Source organism: Barbus barbus, assembly GCF_936440315.1.
Source record: "Barbus barbus genome assembly, chromosome: 31".
Taxonomy (NCBI): domain Eukaryota; kingdom Metazoa; phylum Chordata; class Actinopteri; order Cypriniformes; family Cyprinidae; genus Barbus; species Barbus barbus.
In genome coordinates this window covers 17,031,714-17,056,431 of record NC_136759.1, presented here as the reverse complement: position 1 = coordinate 17,056,431, position 24,718 = coordinate 17,031,714, and the positions used below count along the sequence as shown (strand labels likewise).

At 38.2% G+C, this 24,718-nt stretch overlaps 1 protein-coding gene across 1 annotated transcript in view; it reads right to left on the bottom strand.

Moving 5' to 3' along the window:
- Window positions 1–24,718, bottom strand: part of LOC306851038 (protein turtle homolog B-like) — a 63,691-nt gene that overhangs the window by 26,804 nt on the left and 12,169 nt on the right. Inside the window, exons 2-4 of the mRNA XM_079387083.1 lie at window positions 20,931–21,132; window positions 13,141–13,283; window positions 4,263–4,414 (exon numbers count right to left, since the gene is read on the bottom strand). Of these exons, the coding sequence (XP_079243209.1) occupies window positions 4,263–4,414; window positions 13,141–13,283; window positions 20,931–21,132 (497 nt within the window). The remainder of the gene's footprint in view (window positions 1–4,262; window positions 4,415–13,140; window positions 13,284–20,930; window positions 21,133–24,718) is intronic.

Sequence of the window (24,718 nt, the reverse complement as noted above, 5' to 3'; positions counted from 1 at the left end):
CCTGCTCCTCGCAAGCGCCCTCCAGTGCCAGCTCCTCGCCAGTGCCTTTCAGTGCCTGCTCCTCGTCTGAGCCCACCAATTCCGGCACTTCGCAAGTGCCCACCTGAGTTCCCGCTGGTTCCATCCAGCCCACCTGAGTTCCCGCTGGTTCCGTCCAGCCCACCTGAGTTCCCGCTGGTTCTGTCCAGCCCACCTGAGTTCCCGCTGGTCCCGTCCAGCCCACCTGAGTTCCCGCTGGTCCCGTCCAGCCGTCCTGAAGTCCCGCTGGTTCCGTCCAGCCCACCTGAGTTCCCGCTGGTCCCGTCCAGCCCCGCGCCTCCCGTGCGCCCTCTAATGTCCGCGCTGCAAGAGCGCCCTCTAATGTCCGCGCTACAAGAGCGCCCCTTTGAATCCGCGCTGCCAGAGCGCCCCCAAGTGTCCGCGCTGCCAGAGCGGCCCCAAGTGTCCGCGCTGCAAGAGCGCCCTCCTGCGTCTCCGCTGGTCCCGTCCAGCTCTCCTTCGTCTCCGCTGGTTCTATCCAGCTTCGTGCCTTCCATGCGCCCTCAAGTGCCCGCGCTGCAAGAGCGCCCTCAAGTGTCTGCGCTGCAAGAGCACCCTCCTGCGTCTCCGCTGGTCCCGTCCAGCTCTCCTTCGTCTCCGCTGGTTCTATCCAGCTTCGCGCCTCCCGTGCGCCCTCAAGTGTCCGCGCTGCAAGAGCGCCCTCAAGTGTCCGCGCTGCAAGAGCGCCCTCAAGTGTCCGCGCTGCAAGAGCGCCTTCAAGTGTCCGCGCTGCAAGAGCGCCCTCAAGAGTCCGCGCTGCAAGAGCGCCCTCAAGTGTCTGCGCTGCAAGAGCACCCTCCTGCGTCTCCGCTGGTCCCGTCCAGCTCTCCTTCGTCTCCGCTGGTTCTATCCAGCTTCGCGCCTCCCGTGCGCCCTCAAGTGTCCGCGCTGCAAGAGCGCCCTCAAGTGTCCGCGCTGCAAGAGCGCCCTCAAGTGTCCGCGCTGCAAGAGCGCCCTCAAGAGTCATCTACGCTGGTCCCGTCCAGCTCTCCTTCGTCTCTGCTGGTTCCGTCCAGCTCCGCGCCTCCCGTGCGCCCTCAAGTGCCCGCTCCTCCAGAGCACCCCCAAGAGCCCTCTCCTCCAATATGGCCGCCTGAGGGGAACTTTCCCAAAGAAATTTTGGGGGGGGGGGCCATATAGCCTCAGTTTGTGTGGCCAGGCCAAAGGCCAAGGCCACAAAGGACCCAGATCCGCCATGGTCGTCCAAGGACCCCGATCCGCCATGGCCGCCCGAGGACCCAGATCCATCATGGCCTCCCGAGGACCCCGATCCGCCATGGCCGCCCGAGGACCCAGATCCGCCATGGCTGTCCAAGGACCCAGTCCCGCCATGGCCTCCCGAATCTCCAGTCCCGCCATGGCCTCCCGAATCTCCAGTCCCGCCATGGTCTCCCGAATCTCCAGTCCCGCCATGGCCTCCCGAATCTCCAGTCCCGCCATGGTCTCCCGAATCTCCAGTCCCGCCATGGCCTCCCGAGTCTCCAGTCCTGCCATGGCCTCCCAAGGCCCCTGATCCGCCCTGGAGGCTTCCCTGTTCTCCTCCCTGTCCTGATCCTATGCCAGCCTCCAGGACGCCCGCCCCCCCTCCCCGATGTTACTGTTACGGTGCGGGACGCACCTACCGGGAGGGGGGCGATATCTGTCACATGTCGGTTTTCCTTTCAGTTCTGTTTGACCTTATTTGGTAGTTCCTGTTCTGATTTAGTTAATTAGTAATCATCATTTAGTCTTGTCACCTGTGTTTGATTAATTATCTAGTTTGCTCCTTTATTTCCTGTTTCTTTATAAGCATTCAGTTTTGTCTCAATCCTTGTCGGTTCTTAAGTTTATAATGGTAAATGTGTGTTGATGCCTAATAAAGTCTCTTTTTGTTATTCTTCATCGTGCGCTCCCGTATCTACAACCACCAACCGTTACAATATATATATATATATATATATATATATATATATATATGTGTGTGTGTGTGTGTGTGTGTGTGTATAAGAAATGCTCATTATAATAATTCAAATAACAATTACATTAACATTTAATAATTAAATTAATAAATAATTTTTGTAATGTTTTGTTTGAAAGGCTTGCTACAATAATAAATGTAACTGGGTTTGATATTTTGTTACATAATTCTAAGACATTAATAATTAATAATCATTTTAATAACATCCAATTAAAACAATAATTAATCAATATTTGAATAAATGTAACAATTTAAAAAACTTCTGAAACAAAATACAAATTAACATTAATTTTCTTATATTTAATAAATGATTATACATTTTTATATTACTATTAATGTAGATATAATTTGATATTTTGAATGTTTTCCTTGAAAAGTTTATAATAAATTTGAATAAATACCGGCGTGTTTGCTATTTATTTATAATATTGTATTTATTATATTATGCAAGCACATACTAAGGACATGCATATACTTTTATGTGGGAGTTCACAGGCTCTGCACCATCTCCACGCCTCAGCCGTCAAACAGCTTGCAAGACATCACAAACGTGACCTTTAGGGAATACACTGCATTGCCGTGGAGTGAAGGAGGAGAAGAGCAGCCACGGGGTTGGAGAATAACCTTGCTAAGAGCGGTCATGAAGGAAAAAACAGCAGCCAGCCATCACTTCCTGTTCATCAATCGCCGCTGAGCGAGAGTGGCAGGCAGAATACGGCAAATGGCACTCAAACACGCCTCGTGTAAATGCTAGCTGTGACCAAAAGCACGCTGGGAAATGCGGAACAAGACGAGTGCGACTAACAAAGGCGATGCAGGTGGCTAGTCTAAAACAGATGAAAGTGAACATTCAGATGTAAGACAGAAGCGGCTACACTGTCTCTCTTGTCTTTTATTTGTCTGTTTCCTCAGGGATCGCTCCTCTGATGTGCTGAGAGGCAATGCCTACTGGAGCCAGACTGACTGCCTGTTCTGTCAAATCCTGTGCCGCCTCCTCCCTCGCAGCCCGCATGCAGTGTAAGGTGGAAACACGCTTGTCAGTTTTCTCCATTCCCACTGCAGGCGTGTGCTCTTCAACTGTCAGACCCCCGACGCAGGCCCCGACTGACAGAGCCTTTTCTTACAAATAGCTAGTGATTATTCATGCTTCCATTTCCAAAAGAAAAATGAGACAGTACAATCCACTGCGGATCAAATTCATGGCTAGACTAAATTCATACTGGCTATATTTGAAGACAAAATACATTGTCAATTTCTACTTTATTAAGGCAGCAGCTATCCAAAACGAAAGTGCTCAAACTACAGTGAAAATGTTTTCTCACACACAATTAATTTTGTCTTATTAAAATATATAATAAAAGTTTCTTATGCTCACCAAGGTGTGTTCAGTAATATAGTGAAATATTTGTGATTTCAAAGCTGAATTTTCAGCATCACTACTTCAGTCTTCAGTGACACTTCTAATATTCTGATTTGGTGCTCAAAAACATTTCTTATTATTATCAATGTTGAAAACTATGAAAGCCTGTTTCCGCCATATAATAAGATTTATAAGCAATAATAATAATAAACATAATTGTGACTTTTTATCTCACACCTCGCAATTCTGAGGGGGAAAAAAGTCATAATTGTGAGATAAAAATTCTAGCAATACATTTCAAAAATTCTAAAATTTTCTAGCAATTCTGACTTTCTTCCATTTTTTTTCAGTTTACATCTCGCAATTCACTCCACCACGGAATAAAAAATCAAAAATATGAACAAATGTATTTTTATAAACTTTTTTTTCCAAGTTCTGACTTTTCTTCTGTCTTTTTTCCCACAGAATTGCAGGTTTATCACAATCCTGGGTTTATATCTTGCAATTCTCAGAACTGCAAGAAAAAAAGTCCAAATTGTTAGATAAAAAGTTGCCGTTATCTTTTAAAATTTGCAGTTACCGCTTAATATTTTTGGTGGAAAATGTGAAGTTTTTTTTAAGGATTCTCTGATGAATAGAAAGTTCTTTTCTATTAAATTTTTTTGCAGCATTAATGTCACTTTTTTTTAAATGTAATGCATACTTGCCATATAAAAGTATTAATTTCTTTAAAAATAACAATCTTACTGACCCCTTATGAACAGTAGTGTATTATGTAAAATCGAGTCTTAACATGTATGTAGTTTTCTTCTCAAGCAAATTGATCTTGTTTTCAGGATATTTCGATATTTTTAGTGGAAAACAAGTCAAAAACACTGATTAAGAAAGAGAATTCAACCCACTTACCGTGTATTTCTTGTTGCTGGTCAGCTGATCCCCCTCTCTAAGCCAGGTGACCACCGGCTTGGGGTTTCCAAAGGCAATGCAGGTCAGAGTAATGCTGCCACCCTCCCTAGCCTCCACATACTGCGGTGGCGTGTCCGTGAACGTAGGGGGCGCTGGGGGAGAAACAAAGACATGACAAGTTGAGTCCAGATTCTTGCATATTTACTAATCTCAAGTCTCTATGATGTAAGTCAGGCCTCCTTTTTAATGAAAGTCTATGGTGTTGTATTGTCACCAATCGTAACACATCTGATTACCAGAGTTGGGTATAACGCATTACTGTAATCTAATTACTTTTCCTGGTAACGCAGGAAATTACATTACTTAAGTTACAAATGCAGTGTTAAAAAAATGAAGTAAAAATCATGTTTTGATTGTTTTCAGTATGCCCTTTAATAAATCACCGGAGAATGCCAGCTAAAATGAGAGTCCTACAACATTTAGATGCAATGAAAGGTTGCCTATCATATTTCAAAATATTGCACTCTACGTATTTTAGTCTGGCATTATAATTTGGGAAAAGTTCAACAAGTGAATGTGTACAAGTTTATGTCACAGTAACACTAATAAAGTAAAAAATAAATGACTTATCAGAATGAGATCAACCACTGGATTAAACTGTGTCGGCATCACAATTCAAGGCTTATTCCTCACAGCGCGTCTTCTTCCAAAAACGGAAAGTAGCCGTGATGAACTTGAACCTTTCTACAGAGGTAACGTGAGCGTTTACATATTCGCGCATCTCAAGCTTGGTTCCCGTGAATGATTATCTTATAGCGCGCGATGTGCGTGGGCATGATCACATTATAGGTGAGCTCAGATGGGAAAGACTGTACCTCGCGTTGGTTTCATAAGGATTATTTTATCAGAGAATATTTGTTTTCGACATGACTTACTTCATTTAATAATTTACACTTCAAGCTTTCTTTAAATATACTGTATTTCTCATGTCATTTTCATTCATTCTAGTGACTCGTTTCAGGAAGATATTCACGGAGACTGAGAATGCAGAAAGCGCACCTTATTTGTTTTCTTTATTTTACAAAACCAAAAAAAACGTTTTGTTGATATTGGGAGTGAATCAGGGTAAACAAATAGGCCTACTTATGAAATTAATGAAAGAACTATGAGTTTCTCTTTGTAGTATATTTTTTAGGTTTGATAACTTAAACTTGAAAGTAACTTGAAAGTAAAGTAATTAGTAATCTGATTACTTTTTAAATACAGTAATCAGTAATGTAATCAAATTACAATTTTAAAGAAGTAATTAGTAATTTGGAGTGGATTACTTTTTTTGTAACTTAACCCACACTGCTGATTACACTGGATGTGTAGAACTTTGTGAATGATGATGATCATTCCATTTCAGCATAATTCTGCATAATCACACTTACGTGTACCTATCTATCAAGTGCTAATACAAGTCTAGAGGAATATGCATTGCACACTTTCAGTAATGAAATCCTAACTTCCTCTGCATGTGGGTCACCGTTAGCCTATAGCAGTTTTGCTTTCAACAGCGCAAACACCTGGTGAAAAACAAACAAAGCAAGCAATTAATGCCTCTGAACATCTGTCCATCTGTGCCTACCATGAGCTTTTTCATCCACACTACAATCTGTTGCAGGCTAAACACAAGGGAGAAGAATTTATAGCCCAAAACATCTTGCTGAGATCAGCATCAAATTGCTAAAAATATATATTCCCTAAGGATGGGTCACAATAGTCAGCTAATCCAACCACACAGTAGTCCGCTGTTGACTAGTTTATTAGATTTTTTCATGCATCTATTTTTACTTTTGATATTTTTCGCAGTAGTGCTAATTAATGTGCTGACAGCATGTCAAGCAGTTTTCACAGTAAAAACCCTTCAGAAAACTTGTGTTTTAAAGGGATAGTTCACCCAAAAATGAATATGAATATAATCGGATTCTTTCAGATTAATATAATCGGAGTTATATAAAAATAAAATGTCCCAAAACCTTATAATAGCAGCAAATAGGGGTCGAGCTTTTGAAGCCCCCAAAAAAGTGCATCCATCCATCATAAAAAATACTACACACAGTTCTGGGGGGTGGGGGGAATATGAGAATACGAGAATATGATAGTCCTGTGAGAACCAAACTTTGTTTACATCAAAGAAAAACTAATCTCCCATTGGCTTAAATAGAGATCCTCTGACATTGTTTTGGTCTTCTAATTCGAGACCGGTGTTTTGTTTTGCTCTTTTCTCTGCACTTCCTCATTTGTCACCGCATTTTCCAATCTCTTGTGAACACATGTGCAACAGTTAGCGGAAGCTAGAGATCATGGTTTATAAAGTCGTAAATATGGATACTTTTCTGAGAGAAATTCATCCATTCACTTCAGAAGGCTTTTATTAAACCCCCGGAGCCATATGGAGCAATTTTTATGATGGATGGATGCACATTATTGGTCTTCAAAATCTCAACCACCATTCACTGCCATTATAAAGCTTGGAAGAGCCAGGACAAATTTTAAAATAACTCTGACTGTATTCGTTTGAAAAAAAGAAAGTCATAGAATGGCTAGGATGGAGTAAATAATGGGATAATTTTCATTTTTGGGTGAACTATCCCTTTAAATTCATCCCCTTTAAACCACCTCCACTATAGTCATGTACATCATATCATTGTTATATAAGTTATACTTTAAATAAAAAAAAATTCACAACTTTCTCTTCCATTCCAACACATCCTATATTGTTTTTGAATGTGTCTTATGTCAGTGAATCCTAAAAAAAACCCTACAGTAGTTGTTTAGGCAACCCACCAAGTCTATTCTGACACTATGTTGTTTTGCAGATCCCTGATATTGACTTTCTTTCTTTTCACCATTTCCATCTCTGTTTTTCTCTTAGGAATACTTTTTGATGAACATTTGAAGGTACTTTAAGGGACAAACTAACTCCATTACACACCTGCCCTACTTTCTGGACTCTTCTCACTATGTGTTTTTGGGAAATCTTGGGCTCACACTGCGAATGACAAACAGAAGACATATTTCAGAAGGCACTTGTTTGAAGGTCTTTCCACATGAACAGATGGTCTGGACAGAGCTCAGTGACTAGACGCTCAACACTTTTTTCTGTGCTTCACACCAGACTTTAACTTCTAGCAAGCAAACAACCTTCGCTCTCAAATACTGATTGAGGTCTAATTAATAATACCTAAATAAAATGATTCAGAAAGACAGATTTCATATGCTGAGCTGCAGAGTGTTCACAAACTAATTTGCTTTTTGAAATTATGATGTAGATATACAGTTTCACACTGCTGTTGACCTCCATAGAGGGAAATATCTCACGACTAACAATTTTTAAATATTTTTACTGGCAAACAAGACAAAACTGCTTATTAAAAAGATACCAAAGCTCCAAATTTTAAAACACAACCAAATAATTTATTCTCATGATACTCATATGGTTTCGAACCTTTCTTTTTTCTGCAGAATCACACATAAATAAAAAAAACGAATCGTTTTTTATATAGTTAGCGTTCTGTGTGTGAACAGTTCTTAAGATGTTCTTAAGATATTTTCTTTGTGTTCCATAGAAAAAAAAAAAGCATGCAGGTTTGAAAAGACATGAGAATGAGTAAATGATGACAAAACTTCCATATTTTGGCTGAATTATTTCTTGCTCAAGGGGACAGTGATGATATCTGATCCATTGTGGGTTCAAACCTGCAACCTGTAGGTTACCAGCTCACATCTTTAACCACTAGGCCTTACTATTGTGGTTTGGACTGGCACTTAGTATCAGAAGTTAATGATCTGTGGCCACTATGGGGGTGGGCAGGATGCTCTGAGTGTGAAGTGTGATGGCCGCACTGATAAAGGAGGGCTGTGTGATGACCTGAGCGTCTCCACAGTGCCACTACTGTTCTCTGAGCGGGTACATCTGCCCGGCTGACACCTGCTGGGAACACGTGGGCAGCCAGCCACCCTCTCACCCGTCCTGGCAGGAAGAACAGCCACTGCCCACATAGGATCCATACAGAAGTGGATGCTAATATCGCCGGCTACAGGAAACCAGTGCTGTCAGACTTTCTGCCCTTGTGAGGCCAGACAGCACCTGCCCCAACAAAGACGCTTTTGGACAAGTGGGACAGTCTGAATATCAATGAACACCAGTGTTTCTTACAAAACTTTTTAAGATAAGCTTACACAGTGTGACTGAGTGTTCATATTTGTGATGCAACTAGAATCTGTACATTGAATAGTAAGTATTGAGCATATTATGCTGTGATGTCTCTTCCCAAAAATGTAAATAATGTGGCGGTCTCATGGTGCAGTGATAAACAGTGACTGTAAAACAAAACTAGGCTGCACAAAACAAAACTTAATAGCGCAAAATAAAATTAGATTGAGCGAAAAACATCATGGTGCAAAACAAAATGATATTGCAAAAAACAAAACTTGACTGTGAAAAACAAAACCATATTATGCAAAACAAAATTTGATTGCACAAAGCAACATTGTGTTAAACAAATCTAGACTGTGCAAAACAAAATGATACATCAAAAAAACTGGGATTTGCAAAACAAAACTACATTGTGCCAAACAAAGCTAGAATGTGCGAAACAAAACAACATTGTAATAAATAAAATGGATTGCACAAAACAAAACTAGGCTGCCAAAATCACAACTATATTATGCAAAATAAAACTAGATTTAGCCAAAAAAATGACACTGTGCAAAACAAAACTAAAATGCACAAAACAAAATACTGCAAAAAAACAAAACTAGAGCGTGCAAAACAAAATTAGATTCCACAGATAAAATAAAGCTAAGAATATGTTAAACAAAACTGGGGAGCGCAAAACAAAAACAGACTGTGCAAAACAAAACGATATATGTAAAAAAAACAAATTTTACAAAACAAAACTGGATTGCACAAAACAAAACTTAACTGTGCAAAACATTACTACATTGTGCAAAACAAAATTTGATTTAGTAAAAGATAATATTAAAAATGCAAATAAAATGCAATTCAGTTTTATTTATAAATTTCATATGTGTGAATTGAAACTATACACTTATTATTTCAAACTAGACACTGATGTTGAAGTTTACGAGTTTTGAAAAGCTATCTAGCATCCACAGCATTACATTATTGTTCAGTCAGCGAAAAAGCGGACCAGCACCAATTTGGTGGAAAAGGCATATCATAAAAGAATAGCAAGCTAAAGGTTGATGATTATAAAAAAATATTTTAGAGTTAAGTTTTTATTTCCAACAGCAAGACTTTTAAGTATCCATATAATAAATGCACATAAAGCATTTCATCACAAACTGACCAAGTCAGCTAATGGACTTCTCCTTAGAGGATCATCTTTAAAGGCATGACAATGCATGCTTATTAAAAGTCATAAAATGGTTACATCCCATAAAAAACTGCCAAAATCTACTGGGAGGAGCAATATCTACCTCTATCTTTTTTATTTCAGTCAAAGACTACCATGGCTGCTGGTCACTCACACGTCCGCAATCAAAGCAATGTAGTGAATTTCAAGCAGGCATTATGTCGTTTAGATTCAAAGCTGCATTGCTTGCAAATCCGACCATGAGCCATTTAGCCAAAAGGCTATTATACACACTTTATTGTAAAACGTCCTGATGACATATAAAAACCACACACCATCTACACACCGCAATCACTGATATTGACATTTCAGAAAGCACCTAAGGGCCTGAAGTGTGTGTGTGCGTGTGAGGGGACGTGACTGAGTGAACTGCCGAACTGACCATGAATGCAAACGAGGGAGGACATGAATGGCCGCTGCGGCAGTACAGAGGAAATAGGAAGCCGTGAAATAAACCCTCACAGATGTTCGCACAAGTGCCACCCGCCACAGCTGCACAGGTGACATTTCTCCGGCTGAAAAACGACGAGGCAGACACTGAACTCATTCACCCCGGGCCAAAAACACACACATACACAAACGCACCCCGCATGCAATAATACACCCTTCACTTGTGCCTCTCGCTCACTCGCTTTCCCGGCGCAGCTCAGAAATGGAGAAACAGCTACTGCACTTTCCAAATAAGTCACAGTGATTTCTGCAAGCGAACGGCTGTGGACTTTCAACCTGGACGCAAGGTGCAGCAGACTGTTATCCTTGCTGGTGTCATTGTTTGAAGTTTGGAATATGCATGAGTCTCACCTCACAAGCATATGTTAAATATACAAATAGCCTGTGCTTACGGAGAGCTGACAGCGCTGTGCTAATTATACCGTGCCTGTGGATGACACCTCAACGTCTGACAGCAGCCAAATAAATGTCAGGTGCTGCTTCATTTCACAATGAATAATCAACATAACTGAACGCAGAGATACAAATAACCAAACTATGTACATCACTGCAGCAAACATGTACTCATTGCCATATATCTGACTTGTACAGGAATGACAAATTAATTACTTTGTAATAGATGAAAACGGCTAGTACTGCTCTCTTCCTAACTTGTTCGGTTTACTTCAAACAGTACTAAAGGAAACATCTGTTTGGGCTGGTATAAATATTTCTTGCAAAGTAAAAACAGGTTAGGGGTGCAAAAGAGTGCGAAAGTGCTGTGGAAAGGTTTACTGAAAAACAAAAGTAAGCCAAAAAACAAAACAAAAACCAAAAAAAAAAAAAAAACGAAGCAAGACGAAACAAAACAAAATGCAAGGTAAAATTCACCAAATTTGACACTAGAATGTTGTACACTGTGCAAAACAAAACAATATATCAAAAAACAGCAAAACAAAAACAGAAATAGGATTTGCAAAACAAAACCACACTGTGCCAAACAAAAATAGAATGAACAAAAAAACTCAACACAAAAACTACTTTGCGCAAAACAAAGCTAGAATGTGCAAAACAAAACTGTGATTTGAAAAACAAAACTACATTGTGATAAATAAAAACAGATTTTTGGGTTTTATATATATATATTGGGTCTATATATTTGGGTAGAACGCTCAATCCCTCCTGTGCAATTTCAGCCAGGACGACTGCACACTTTTATCACTTCCTCTCTGCTACTGTTCACTGAATAGACACATATCTCACTTGGGGATGTGATTAAATAAATGGACACTATAAAGGACCATCAGAGTTCCTTATCACCAACATACCAACACACAACATACGCTAACGATTTCTCACCAACATGAGAAGAGACAGTGGTTCCTTAATGACGCCCATAATTATCTTTAATTGCTCTGCCACTGCAGCTCTACATGTAAGGTGGTGTACAGTGAGAATCAGTATGCAGTGCAGCTAAATACAAAAGACTCCAGTATTGGAATTAATCTGCTGCGTCAGCACTTGATTTACGCCTACAGAGGTGTTGCGATACTATTAATATGCGACCGAGGGCCTTTTGTATATTGACCCCCAGGCAATGATTACTGAGCTGTGAATCATGATAGTTTACATATTGTCTTAATGGATCGTATTAAATTCATCATCTAATAAAATGCAAACACTCACCGTGGAGGAGATAATATATTTCCAGCGGCGCTGAACCATGCCCATAAATAATGAATCAGGCAAAATGTGATGTTCAAACGGAATGAGAGGGAGGAACATGACATGACCAAAGCCTTGAGCTACCCCAAATTTGCCTCTGTAGTTTGGCACCATGGAAGACATCTCCATTAGTGTAATGGAAATGATGAGGGCTCTGCCTGGTGAAATATTACTCTGTTTATTAGACATAAGGGCATGCAGATCTCAGAGCGGGTCGATAGGTTTCTTCTGAATGCTGGCCCATACCCAAACGCTCATAATATTGAGTGTAGGCTTCATGAAAACACTTGACAAGCACAAAACAGGGAGTTTTGGCAGGGCATATCAAATGATAGCCCCTTTTATTTCTAAACAGCCAGGGTTTTGTTACATTACGTCACAGCCATGAACTCGAATTTGCTACTTGCTGGTCTAAGGGATTAGAGTAAATTTCATTGGATAAAAATCTGTGTAGTGCAGGATGAGCAGGATCAGTATTTTTATTCATTTTCCTAGAAATGTATAAACATTCAGGAGATAACTAACATATAGATGACCTTAAAGATTAGAGACATGGTTTAATAATTAAATAATTAAAATAAACATTTGGAAATCAAATCATTACCTATTATTGCCCAGTGTACGACAAGAACAAAATATTGGCTCTAAAAATGGAGACTTCAATAACATTTTCTGAGGGAAACAATGGCAGCAGACCTAGACCACAAGGGAGTACATTGCTCATTTCTGTAGCAAAAGCATGAAGGCTGTTTTTTGTTGGGTCTACCACACATATTAGTCACAGCAGCAGCTAGTCATGAGTGGTAAGAGACAGTCACATCCTCCTCCACTCCTCACAGCTCTGATTTACTGCTGAAATTAGAAATGAATATGAAATCAAGCCACGATTAGTCCTACTCCACCCCCAAAGCAGACATCCATTATAAACGGGGGGGTGGGGGGGGGGGGATGGAGTGGCACACCGAAAGAGAGAGTGAAACAAGGAGAAATGCATGTCGGCCCGTCCTGCAGTGTATGCAGTGTCTCAAGAGAAACTGAGTAGGCTACATACATTCACATATGCAGATATAAACAAAGCCTTGTACACAAACCACTGCAATGAGTCAAACAACTTGAAATGGATGGCACGACAGAATGAACGATAGATAGATAGATAGATAGATAGATAGATAGATAGATAGATAGATAGATAGATAGATAGATAGATAGATAGATAGATAGATAGATAGATAGATAGATAGATAGATAGATAGATAGATAGATAGATAGATAGATAGATAGAGTGGTGAGGTTCTCACCGTTGACTGTGAGGTGAACCCAGCTGCCATTGTGGAAGGTGTCGTATTGTTGCTCCAGCATGAGGACCCTGCACTCATACCAGCCCTGGTCTTCTGAGCGCACCTGGTCGATCTGCAGAGACGCTTTGCCATGCAGACTGGCTCTACCTGAAAGCGCACAGGAAAAGAGGAGAGCTGAGTGGGACTGCTGCAATGGACTCACTGCAGACAAAGACAAGCTTGTGTTCACTAAGCATGCATACACACATTTCATATCTCATTTAAAATGATCTGTATCTCATTAACATTAGAAAAAGAGTATGAACAAATGTATGTGTATGTCTCTGTGAATCTGACACATCAGAATTTGCATACAGGGTTATTATTGCTATCTAAAAGTAATTATTAATTAATTAAAGTAATTGAGTGATTTAATTAATTAAAGTAATTAACTAATTAAAACACTTTTATGAAATATATATGAAATTTCAAGCTGAAATTTCACATATATATATATATATATATATATATATATACTGTATACAGCTGTAGGGATGCTTTGTAAGTAAGACCCAAAGACGAAATAAATACAAAGCAGCTTCAACAAAACATCTCATTTATTAATCCATGAGGAGAATTTCAGTGTAAATTGTACATAAAACCATTCTTGCATACACTATCAATTTGAAGTGACAATTTAAGTAAAAATTGTTTTAAGATTTTCATTCTTGTGTTGCATGAAAAAGGCTCATTGCAATGTGCCACACATTGTGCTAATGTGAAGAATGTCGCATCCAAAAAAACCTGACATGACAGACAATGGCACCGGTTAATGACAATGTAACAAATGCACTGACGTTAACAAACAAGCTAGATGAATTTCAGGGTCTACAGTTTAATCTGCCTTGTTTAAAACGATTCTTACTTTGCTGTCACTGCATACTGCGCTCTGCTGAAACAGGAAATTTGTGTTTTAATTAGCTGTCTGTGTAATATTGGTTGGTGGAGATTATTATTAGTTGCTATCTCCATGAAATAAAGTCCAGTATTGCCATTATGATTACAGTTAATCACTCCAGCATATAAAGAGAAGAAGAAGAAAAAAACGCCCACTGAATGTTCTATGAATGTTATATGCTATATAGCTTAAAGTCTATGGAGGACCAAGCCTGCATGCAAAATAAATAAATTAATTAATATTATTTAATTATTTATGTATGCATAATTAATTTATTCTCACATGTCATTCTATATTTATTTGTTTATACATTTATTTATTTCATATAGAATCTTTGTATTTTTAAGGTTTCACCAATGACATTGTTGCAGATCACAAAATGATTAAACAATATTCAGCAAGCCAGCATGAGGAGCAATGTATAACATTACTAGCAAAGCAATCTTCCCTTGATTTTAGCCCTCCTACACTATTGAATGAAATGTGTGCTGTACTTGAAATAGAAAAGAACAAAGTATCACAAATCACATCTGAGTGTTACACGTTCTGTACCAAGAAGCTTAGCAACACCGACAATACAAATAGTCACCGAAAGTTAGAGAAATTTGGGCAATCAAGCATCTCTCTGTCTGAACTAAGCCATTCCAGAGCTGGCCACTATCAAAATAGAGTATCTCATTTGCCTATTTGAAGACTTTAGCTGGGATTTAATGTTTTCGAACGTTCACTGTGAGTGTCTCAGGCTCCGGCTGGCCCTCATACTTCATACTGCTGTGTAGTGAGCACTAGATATCATAGCCCTGGGATCACAGCTGCACCTGAGAGAGGAAACGGCAGGTTTCCAGAGCAGAAAATCAATACGGCACGGGGCAGAGGAGGCTGCGGTCTTGCAGTAAAAAAATAAGGCCTTCAAAATCACAGCTATTTTAGTGCGGGGTGATAAAGTACTGATGGGATCGAGCATCGGCATCAACGTTAGGGAGCATCTTCACACTGAATGTTACAGCAAATAAAAGGTTTTCTCGAAGCCACTGCTAACAGGACTGCATCATCTTTCCCACTACAGGCTTAAATGTTGTTCGGTGCCAGTGTTTTTGAACACGTTTTAACATGTTCTATATGCCAGTGTATTTTAACTTCATGTGTTTTCTACTAATTGGATAACTAATCAGTAGTCACATTTTAGTCATTTTAACCACCTCTTGTTTTTATTTGTATTTTAGTGTTTTAGTACGTAACACATGAAGCCAAATATGAATATACCTGTTTATTAACACTAAACCAGAATAGTGATTCTTGCGATTCATACAGTATTATGCTAAATAGAAGCAAGTATACCTTCATCACGAGAACAAAGTAAATGAGACATAAAATTAACAAAAAACAAAAAAGGAAAAAATTACAAAATACATTCAGGTGATAAAATATAAAGAAATAAAAATAAAAATGTAAAAAATGAAAAGATTTACATTAAATATGCCAAGTTTAACGACTACTTTACTCCAATGTGTTCGCTTTTGTTATAAATATATATTAATTCAATTTATTTGACATATTTATTAGGTTTTAAAACAAAAATTTTACGTTTAATATTTAAAAATGTATATAAATTTGCATACAATTTAGTAATATATTTTAGTCTCTCTCTCGCTCTTGCTCTCTCTCTCTCTCTCTCTATATATATATAGTAAAATATCTACAACATCATATGCAAAGTTAGTATGCATAATAATAATAATATAATAAAAATGCATGCAAAATTTTACCTAATGACTACTTTACCCAATACAAAAAAACATATCTCTGGATAAAAACAGGGTCTATTTACATCACAACAGTGCCGTTTTAGTAATTTTGTAATTGTCGCCACTGTGATTTAGGTCAAAAATTCATAAATAACTCAATACATATCAAGCAATCTGTAAGAAAAGACTAAGCAATAGTGACCACATAATGAAAACAGTTACTCAAACTTGTGTTGCGACATTACTGTCTGATTCAATATAGTCGGCACAGCATCGTCTTTTAGTTTCAATCTTTTTGAAAATCCTGCATCTGTCTTGTTTGTGAACAAAGGACCGAGTTCTTGCTGACACGGTCTAGAGCTTCATTAAAAATAAAGTTCATCTACTCTTTCCTAATGTTGGGATCAGAAGGAAAGCAATGCAAACACTGTTTTTCCACAACTTGGCACTGCACAGTCTTGTTGCCTTCAGAGCCAACTTTATCATTTAGTTGCGCAGACCTGCATGTTCGCCACTCTCGTAAACATTACATGCGCAAATAAGTGGGCGGAGCTAAACAGGCAGTGATGTAGAAGCAGGCGTTGATCTTCTTCTGCGGAAGCGGTGTTTAGCCACACTATTACATCATAAAGTAGAACATTCCAAAAGCTATCATTTTGGCAGACTGCCTTCTATTTAAGCTGTTTTTAGACTAACTATAAAGTGTTGAGTTCTGAAACTGTCAAAATATAAAGGGAATTTTGGTTTCTGAGTTCATGACCCCTTTAAACTGATCAAAAGTGACAGTGAAGATATTTATAATGTCACAAAAAATATCTATTTCAAATAAATGCTGTTCTTTTGAACTTTCTATTTATCTTTCACTGTTTCCACAATAATATTAAGCAACATTGATAAGAACGTTATCAGCATCGATAATAATAAAATATGTTTCTTTAGCAGCAAATCAGCATATTAGAATGATTTCTGAAGGATCACGTGACACTGAAGACTGCAATGATGCTGACAATTCAGCTTTGCCATCACAGGATTTTTTTTTAAAACAATTAAAAAAATTAATAATTTCACTATATTACTGTTTTTACTACATTTTGATCAAATAAATACTAATCCCAAACTTTTGAATAGTGGTGAATATATACGAGCTTCACACCAGTAGAGGTTTGTGAGGGCTCACCTCAGAAGATCACATTTTATTCACAGCACTCTACGTTCTGAGCGCACAGGGCCGTTCATTAAGCAAACTCGTTAGGCGCTTAATTACCAAAATGCTCCTGCAGGCCTCTTGCCAGCAATGACTGGGGATGGATTTGTGCACTTCGTTTTAGGGGCTCATAAACAGGCCCGTCCTGAATGAATACAATCTGCCTCTAGCTAAGAATCACTTTAGAAGAGCCTGTGTAAATCACATCTAAACTGCTGCAATGATTGCCGCATAGATTGTCCGTCTGCAAGACAATGAGGACTCTAATACGCTAAATTGGTGGAGGAATCAGACCCGGAGCTCTGGCAGTAGCCAACAGGGAGAGAGTTTGGGAATTTCTGCAGCAGAAAATTGTATTGTGAGTTACAGTAATAGCCTTTTGGAGTTCAATGGTAATTGTGTGCGGGTCCAGCCAAACTGTGAGACTAAAGCCTCATGGCGTAAAGGAACAATACGAAATGAGCTGCCATTGCGACGCTATAGTACCCACAGGAGACAATGATATACAGTCACACCGATGGAAGCCTGGAACTGAACATTAGATCTCATATCTAATTTAAAATGCAATGAGGCCACAACTAAACAGTAGAATGATAGTTAATTCACTTCCCCCTTCCTCTCCCTTAATAAAATCAATTATTTATTTTATGGATTTATGAGAAATTGCAATATAAAGATGTGAAGCACAAGTTCTTTCCTGGCCTTCTTTAGAGCTTCAGCCTCTCATTCAGAGAGGGAACAGTTCAATTAAAACCCCACATATGATAAGCCACCATAGTAGCACTGTTCCAAAACCTAGTGAGCTACCTAACTAGACGTCATGTGAAGGCATCATAATTGCGCTCTTGACATGAAAGCTGTTCATTAGACACATAACAATCTAGGAACAGTTATAATATTTGCAGCTAAACAGAGGGCAAATTATAAATATATATTGATTTATTTTTTATTTCTAAAAGTGTTACAAAAAAGTGATACAAAAAAGTATATAAATATATACAGTATATATATTAGGGATGCTCCATTCAGGAATTTTGCAGCCGATACTGAGTACCGATTTCTTGTCATGGTGATCGGTCGATACTGATGCCGATTCTGATGCTTCAAGCTTTATACATATGTAGGCTAATAATGTTATATCAATAATCACAAAAATTATTCCTTATACAGTAAACATTTTAACATTCCTTTAAAATGGTGTTTATGCATAACATTATGTATATCAGGATACTTAATATAAGACAAAAATAAATGCAAACAAAATGTGTTTGATGCAACTCAAGGCAAAGATGGGCTCGGGACTCGAGTCGCATTTTTATAGCCTCCAGACTTGACCTGAACTGAAATGACTCCAGACTTTACTCGACTCGAGGAAAAAGACTTGTGAATATTTTAAAAGCAACTCAAGTCTTTTATCCTTGAATACTTCTATACAGCAGCACCATTTCAAGTGAGCAGCACATCAAAACAGCGGAGTGGATCACACAACAAGCGCTCAGGGTCGTTTATGGTAAATATCTTTCAGCGCTATATCCTTGTATTTTTATCTAAAGCTAAACACACTTTTATTCAAGCCCTTTCAGCTCCGTGCGCTTTCTCTCTCTGATGCACGCCGGCGCCAAGTTCAAGAGCTGCTGCGGTTATTTTAACAACAACAGAAACACGATAGGCAAATTATAGATTAGCTTTCACTACAGAAGAAAAAAAACAATGCTGCAAATATAGTTATTCTTCTTTCTATCTATTTATCTATCTATATCCTACGACTCAAACCATATGTAACAAGACGTTTCTGATCTACTTTTAGCATTATTCATCTGTAGGCTAATATATATATAGAGAGAGAGGACAAAGTAAATTGAAACATTTAAACACCAATATGGAGAAGGCTGATGTAACTCATAAGGTTTAATACTGTCCAATTTATGACTGAAGAGGAAAAAAGAAATAGAAACATTTAAACTACTGAAAGAACAAAACGTAGTAGTTTGATCACGGTTATCCACGGGCACTGCAGATAAACCGCGGGTCGGGTAATAAAAAAATGCATTCTGATTATTTTTATATTTAAAATAAATCATAAATTATGCAATATTAACATTTTTTTTTTTTTCATTAGGCAGACAATTTCATTTGTGAAAAGAAGAAGATATTGTGTTTTATAAATAAATTTTCATAGAGCGGCCGCGATCAGCTCCGGTGCCTGTGGAGCCGTAAAGCCTGCGCGCCGCAGACATGTGCAGTGATGCGCAGATCAGCTCTAACCTCACTGAATCTGATCCATTCATCATATCATCATGCAAAACATAATAGCATTTCCACACTGGTGATGACATGCAGCATATGTCCCCACGCATCATATACGTAATTGCGATCGGTACGTGAGATCGGCTGGTATGAGTACCGATCGAGTCCTAAAATGTGATTATCGGCCGATACCGATCTCCGGCAGATCGATTGGAGCATCCCTAATATATATATATATTATATATATATATATAATTTATATATTTTAAATATGCAAAGTATTTTACCCAATATTTGTTTTTGCAATGCATTTTTAATTATACATGTTCATTCCATTTTTAAATGTTAAAAATAAAAAATAAAAAAAAAATTTATTGAAAAATGTATTCTTTTTTATATCAAACATTATTACAACATACATGGTTTTTTAAATAATAAAATGTATATTTTTAAATATAAGTTTATAAGTTTATATAATAAGTTTAACATAACTATTTTTCTCAATATTTGCACTTGTTATGTGTTTTAATGTTAGTTAGAGTGCATATATTGTTAGCTTGCTGCGAGTTGAGTCTCCTGTGCACTAATGTAAGGAGCGTTTTGTGTTTCTGTCCATAAACAGCGTTCCATATCATTAAACTAATGCGATTCCAGCGCAATCAGAATGCTCCCTTAGAACGTAGCTGCCTATGTAGGCCACAGACAGAGCTGCAGTTAAACAGGTTTTGGAACAGAGCTCTCTCGATGTAGAAAGCAACAGAAGTTTCCAATTTAATAAGGTGTGACATGGCAGTTGAGTGATCAAATAATCTCAAACAATCAAAGATGGATGTGTCTCACGCAGCTCTGCGCCCTGTGTCGTGGAGAGTGTGTGCTTTGAGAAGTGCTGACAATAGGTGATTTTTCACCCAGACGGCCAACAGCAGATCTGCGGTAATTAAGATTCTGGGCTCAATCCAAATTCACATACTATTCCTGCTGCAAAGCCCACTGTGAATTTCCATCCTGGTTTAGGCCGGTTTATGCTGGTTCATCGAATTATAAGGGATCCAAAAGTCTGAAAATCTATCATTCAAAATCTGATTTCCAAGTGGAAATAAACTGAAAGACATTCTGAAATTCATCGTAATTTTTCAATGTAACTTTTTATTCAAAGTGGGATGCTAGTAATATAATTTGTTATAAAAAAAAAATCCTTAATTAGAAAATAATGCACAATGGAAAGTGGTCTCAGACCAGTGTTATTTTAGAATTATTTGTACACTATTGTAGTATTATAAAGTATTATAGCTTTTATTTATATTTATATTCTTTCAATTTTAATTGCATTTAAGGTATCATTAATTTTGTTACGTATATATAGCTTAGCTTAGTGTGTATAGCAGGATAGCTTTAGTAATTTTAGAACTTAAACTTTTCAGATTTTTTTAAGCTTAACTTAATAATATTTACATATATATTTTATTTCAGCTTTATTTAAATTATCGAAAGTGATTTTTAATAGTTTTAGTTAACAATAGCAACATTGTGTCAGACTATACCTTACTATTGGAAGTGCAAAATGTAGTTTCTACACTTAGCTGACATACAATTAATTCTTTACTGTACGTAATAATTAATTGGAATTAAACTCTAAACATTACAAAGATGCTGGCACTTACCGGCATACTCAGGGTCCACATGAGGAGGATAGAAACGGAAGTTGATGAAGAAGGGGATAGGCACACCGAATTTGAACCACTCCACCACATAGGGAGTCTGCTGGCCGTTTAGGGGGTGGCTCACGTCACATCCCAAAACAACACTCTCTCCTGCACGGGCCGTCACAAACTGGGGCTCCTCTCTCACTCCGTGGGCACCTGGACACAAAAAACACACACATATTCAGCACAGTCTAAAAATAAAATAAAATAAAATAAAATAAAATAAAATAAAATAAAATAAAATAAAATAAAATAAAATAAAATAAAATAAAATAAAATAAAATAAAATAAAATAAAATAAAATAAAATAAAATAAAATAAAATAAAATAAAATTAAATTAAATTAAATTAAATTAAATTAAATTAAATTAAATTAAATTAAATTAAGGAGCTCTAGCTGGCCAAACTTGAATCTGCATCCTCAGAAGCACTACAGCTCTAACAACAACACACCAAAAATGAGCAGATTTAAGTGCACGTTTGCTGCATTTGTCCCTAAAAACTATACTCAAAGTGAGGTGTCAAACAGCTCATTGTCCTATTTAACAAACATTTGTTGTTAAGACTTGGATAGTTTCCCAAACGCTGGACTTCTGAAAGTTCTCAGGTAATTATTACTTAAAAGGAACGGCCAAGCACATAATGAGATGACAAGAGGCTTATCCACACACCTCATTGATCTCAGCTAATTCACACTTGGATGGCTTTTACAATAGAGGAACCAGAGTTTTAGCAATCAATGCACAAGCACGTCACATGCCTGTGGGTGACCTATCGGAACGCTAAAGGTCATTCTACCTGCCTCAGCAGAAAATATATTGGTGGAATGGATTTTCTTCAGCTAGCTCCACCACAGCCATTGAGCACTCTCTCCTCTATTAGAGTTAGCATGGCTTCAGCGCCTCAATGAAGGGGAAAATCACCTCCGGGATCAAAGGACCTGCTGACGGTGCATTCTCCACCACGGAGACACTGTATGGAAAACTAAGTGATTCAGTAACATTAAAATGTAAGAAAAAGAAGGTTACAAAAACAGTGCTCTCTGTCTTTCCTTCCTTACAACATACTAAAAAACACTACTATTTTTATAACACTGAAGTACCGCTAAAGCACATCAGAATGTCAGTATACCCAAGTATACATTACAAAGTGACAGTTCTCATTCATTTAAAGTTTAACATGACAAAATTAATGTCTTGTGGTTGACTTGTGAAGAACTGATTGGACTTAAAAGTTTGGGGTCAGTAAGAATTTTAAAGTAAGAAATTAGTATTTTTATTCAGAAAGGACACATTAATTTGATTAATTTGACTTGCATATGCGTTTTGATCCGCATTGACAGAAAATTGCAGACATTCCAAAACTATAAATGCAACTGAACATTAAGGATAGCATTCAGTATGTTAAAAACAAAATAGCAACCGTTTCTCAACTTTCTACCAAACTTATATGCAACTGTGGTTTTGTTTACCAGTTTAATCAGCTTTATCCAGTGGAAGAGTTAATCCACTTTATTTGATTTAGCTCACACAGGTTTTGGACTGAAACAGTGCAGATTTAATCAAATTACTCCTTTCCTAAAGTAAAGCTTGCACCCTACAGTCACGGGCCTGGGCCCTGAAATCCGCTCTACTATTGTGAGTGCAGAAGATCGCAAAGTACCACAAAGAGAGCAGCTTAACTTTAATGAGAGACCAACAGGGTGCATGCATACTTATAAACTCACTGCAATCTGCACATGACCAGGTTCACAAAGAGCATTTCAGCAAGCCGTAAATGTGGGTCAGGGAGCCCCACGTTTAGCCTCATTAGAATGGGCTAATTGTCATATTGTAACACTTTTGCATGGTTGGGAGCGTATATACTGTTATAAAAATGTTGCATGATCAAAATTGCACATTGCACACTTGAATCTCACATAATTAACACTTCACTTAGTCTGTTAACTAGCAATATAGCTATATTTAGACAGCTTCTTTTTATAGCCTCTACATACTTTATCTAACAGTTTATTTTTTCCCACTGAGATCCACTTGTAATTGTATGCGCTCTCTGATCCTTTGAATTAGACTTGGAAAACTTTCCTTCTTTCCTGCCTTACTTATTGTTACAGTAGTTCTCGTGATTTATACATATTATCTAACCTACTTCCTCCTTATTACCTCACTGCAGGGCTCTAGACTTACATATTTTATATATTCTACATATGGTGGCACCAGCACCTGATTTGTGAAGTGAAGTGACCCATACTCAGAATTCGTGCTCTGCATTTAACCCATCCAACGTGCACACACACAGCAGTGAACACACACACACACCCAGAGCAGTGGCAGCCATTTATGCTGCGGCACCCGGGGAGCAGTTGGGGGTTCGGTGCCTTGCTCAAGGGCACCTCAGTCGTGGCATTGAGGGTGGAGAGAGCGCTGGACATTCACCCCCCCCCCCCCCCCCCCCTCCCTCCCTCCCACTAACCATTAGGCCATGACTTCCCCCAGGAGTGACAGGAGTGAGGGCCTATAAAATGAAAAATGTAAGGACAGAAACCAATAACAATGGCAAATTATTGTATTTCACAAGTAAGAGCAGTTACCAGTAATATTACATATTTAAACTCATTCAAAAACCACATTCAACAATAAATCACCATAATTCACAAATGTCCAGGCTCTATAGTCCATGATTCTACTTTGCATTTGCCCACTTAAAAATAAACCATTTGCCCACTTAAAAATAAACCATAGTTAGTCTATAGTATCTATACTTTTAACAATAATATGCCGTGGTATGGTCACACTAGATTTTGAGCACATGAAATTTCTGCAGACACTATAATATGGCATCACACTCTTATGTCTGTGAAGCCACTTTGACACAATCTGTATTATAGAAAGCCTATAGAAATAACGGTGACTTTACTCTGTGTGTCTTTTTTTAAAACATAATTCAATATAAAATACATCCAAAATGTAAGAAATAGTCAATCCACTCCACTTTACTGCAATGCTGCAAACCTGCAGATTTATAGTTTGCTTTCTCTTTATTCATTTAAGAGGTCAGAATGCGACACATCCATCTTGGTCATATCTTCTCATGATATGAATTCGTAGGTCAGAGTTCACCAAACGTAAACTTCAGCTAAATTTGCATGAGCTTGCGTTTTCAGGAATGGAAATCAATGGAACAAAAGTGTAGTGTATCCGCCTCTATATTCATAGAGCTTTGCATCCAAAACCATGCATGACTTCTCAGAACTATGATTAAAATGAACTATGGTTTCTATAAAGCTTATGTTATTTGTGATGAAAAACAGTGGTCTAAACTAAAATAAAAAACTAAAAAGGAACTGCCTTACCCTTACGAAAATGAACTATGGTTTTATTATAGTAGTAGTAACTATGTTTTTTGGGGCATTGATTACCATTTCAATTATGACAACTCTCAGAAGATTTTAGCATGGTAATGGATCTGACAATGTTAATGTACTTGGTTTTGGCGGAATAGATCTACTACACTGCCGCTGAATTTCTGCTGCTGTTGGTTATTGCTGTAGTTTTAGATTATTGCTACTGATGCTGCAAACAAGTGCAGGAACTTGCTACTGCCAATTCATACAGCGATATGGTGCTGTGAGTGTTTCAGACACACTGCTGCAGCACAAATAGCATATAAAATAACCCATAGCAAATCTATACAGGTGAAGCTGGGGAAGATGGAGGGTTTCAGAGGAACTCTGAAAGCGCGC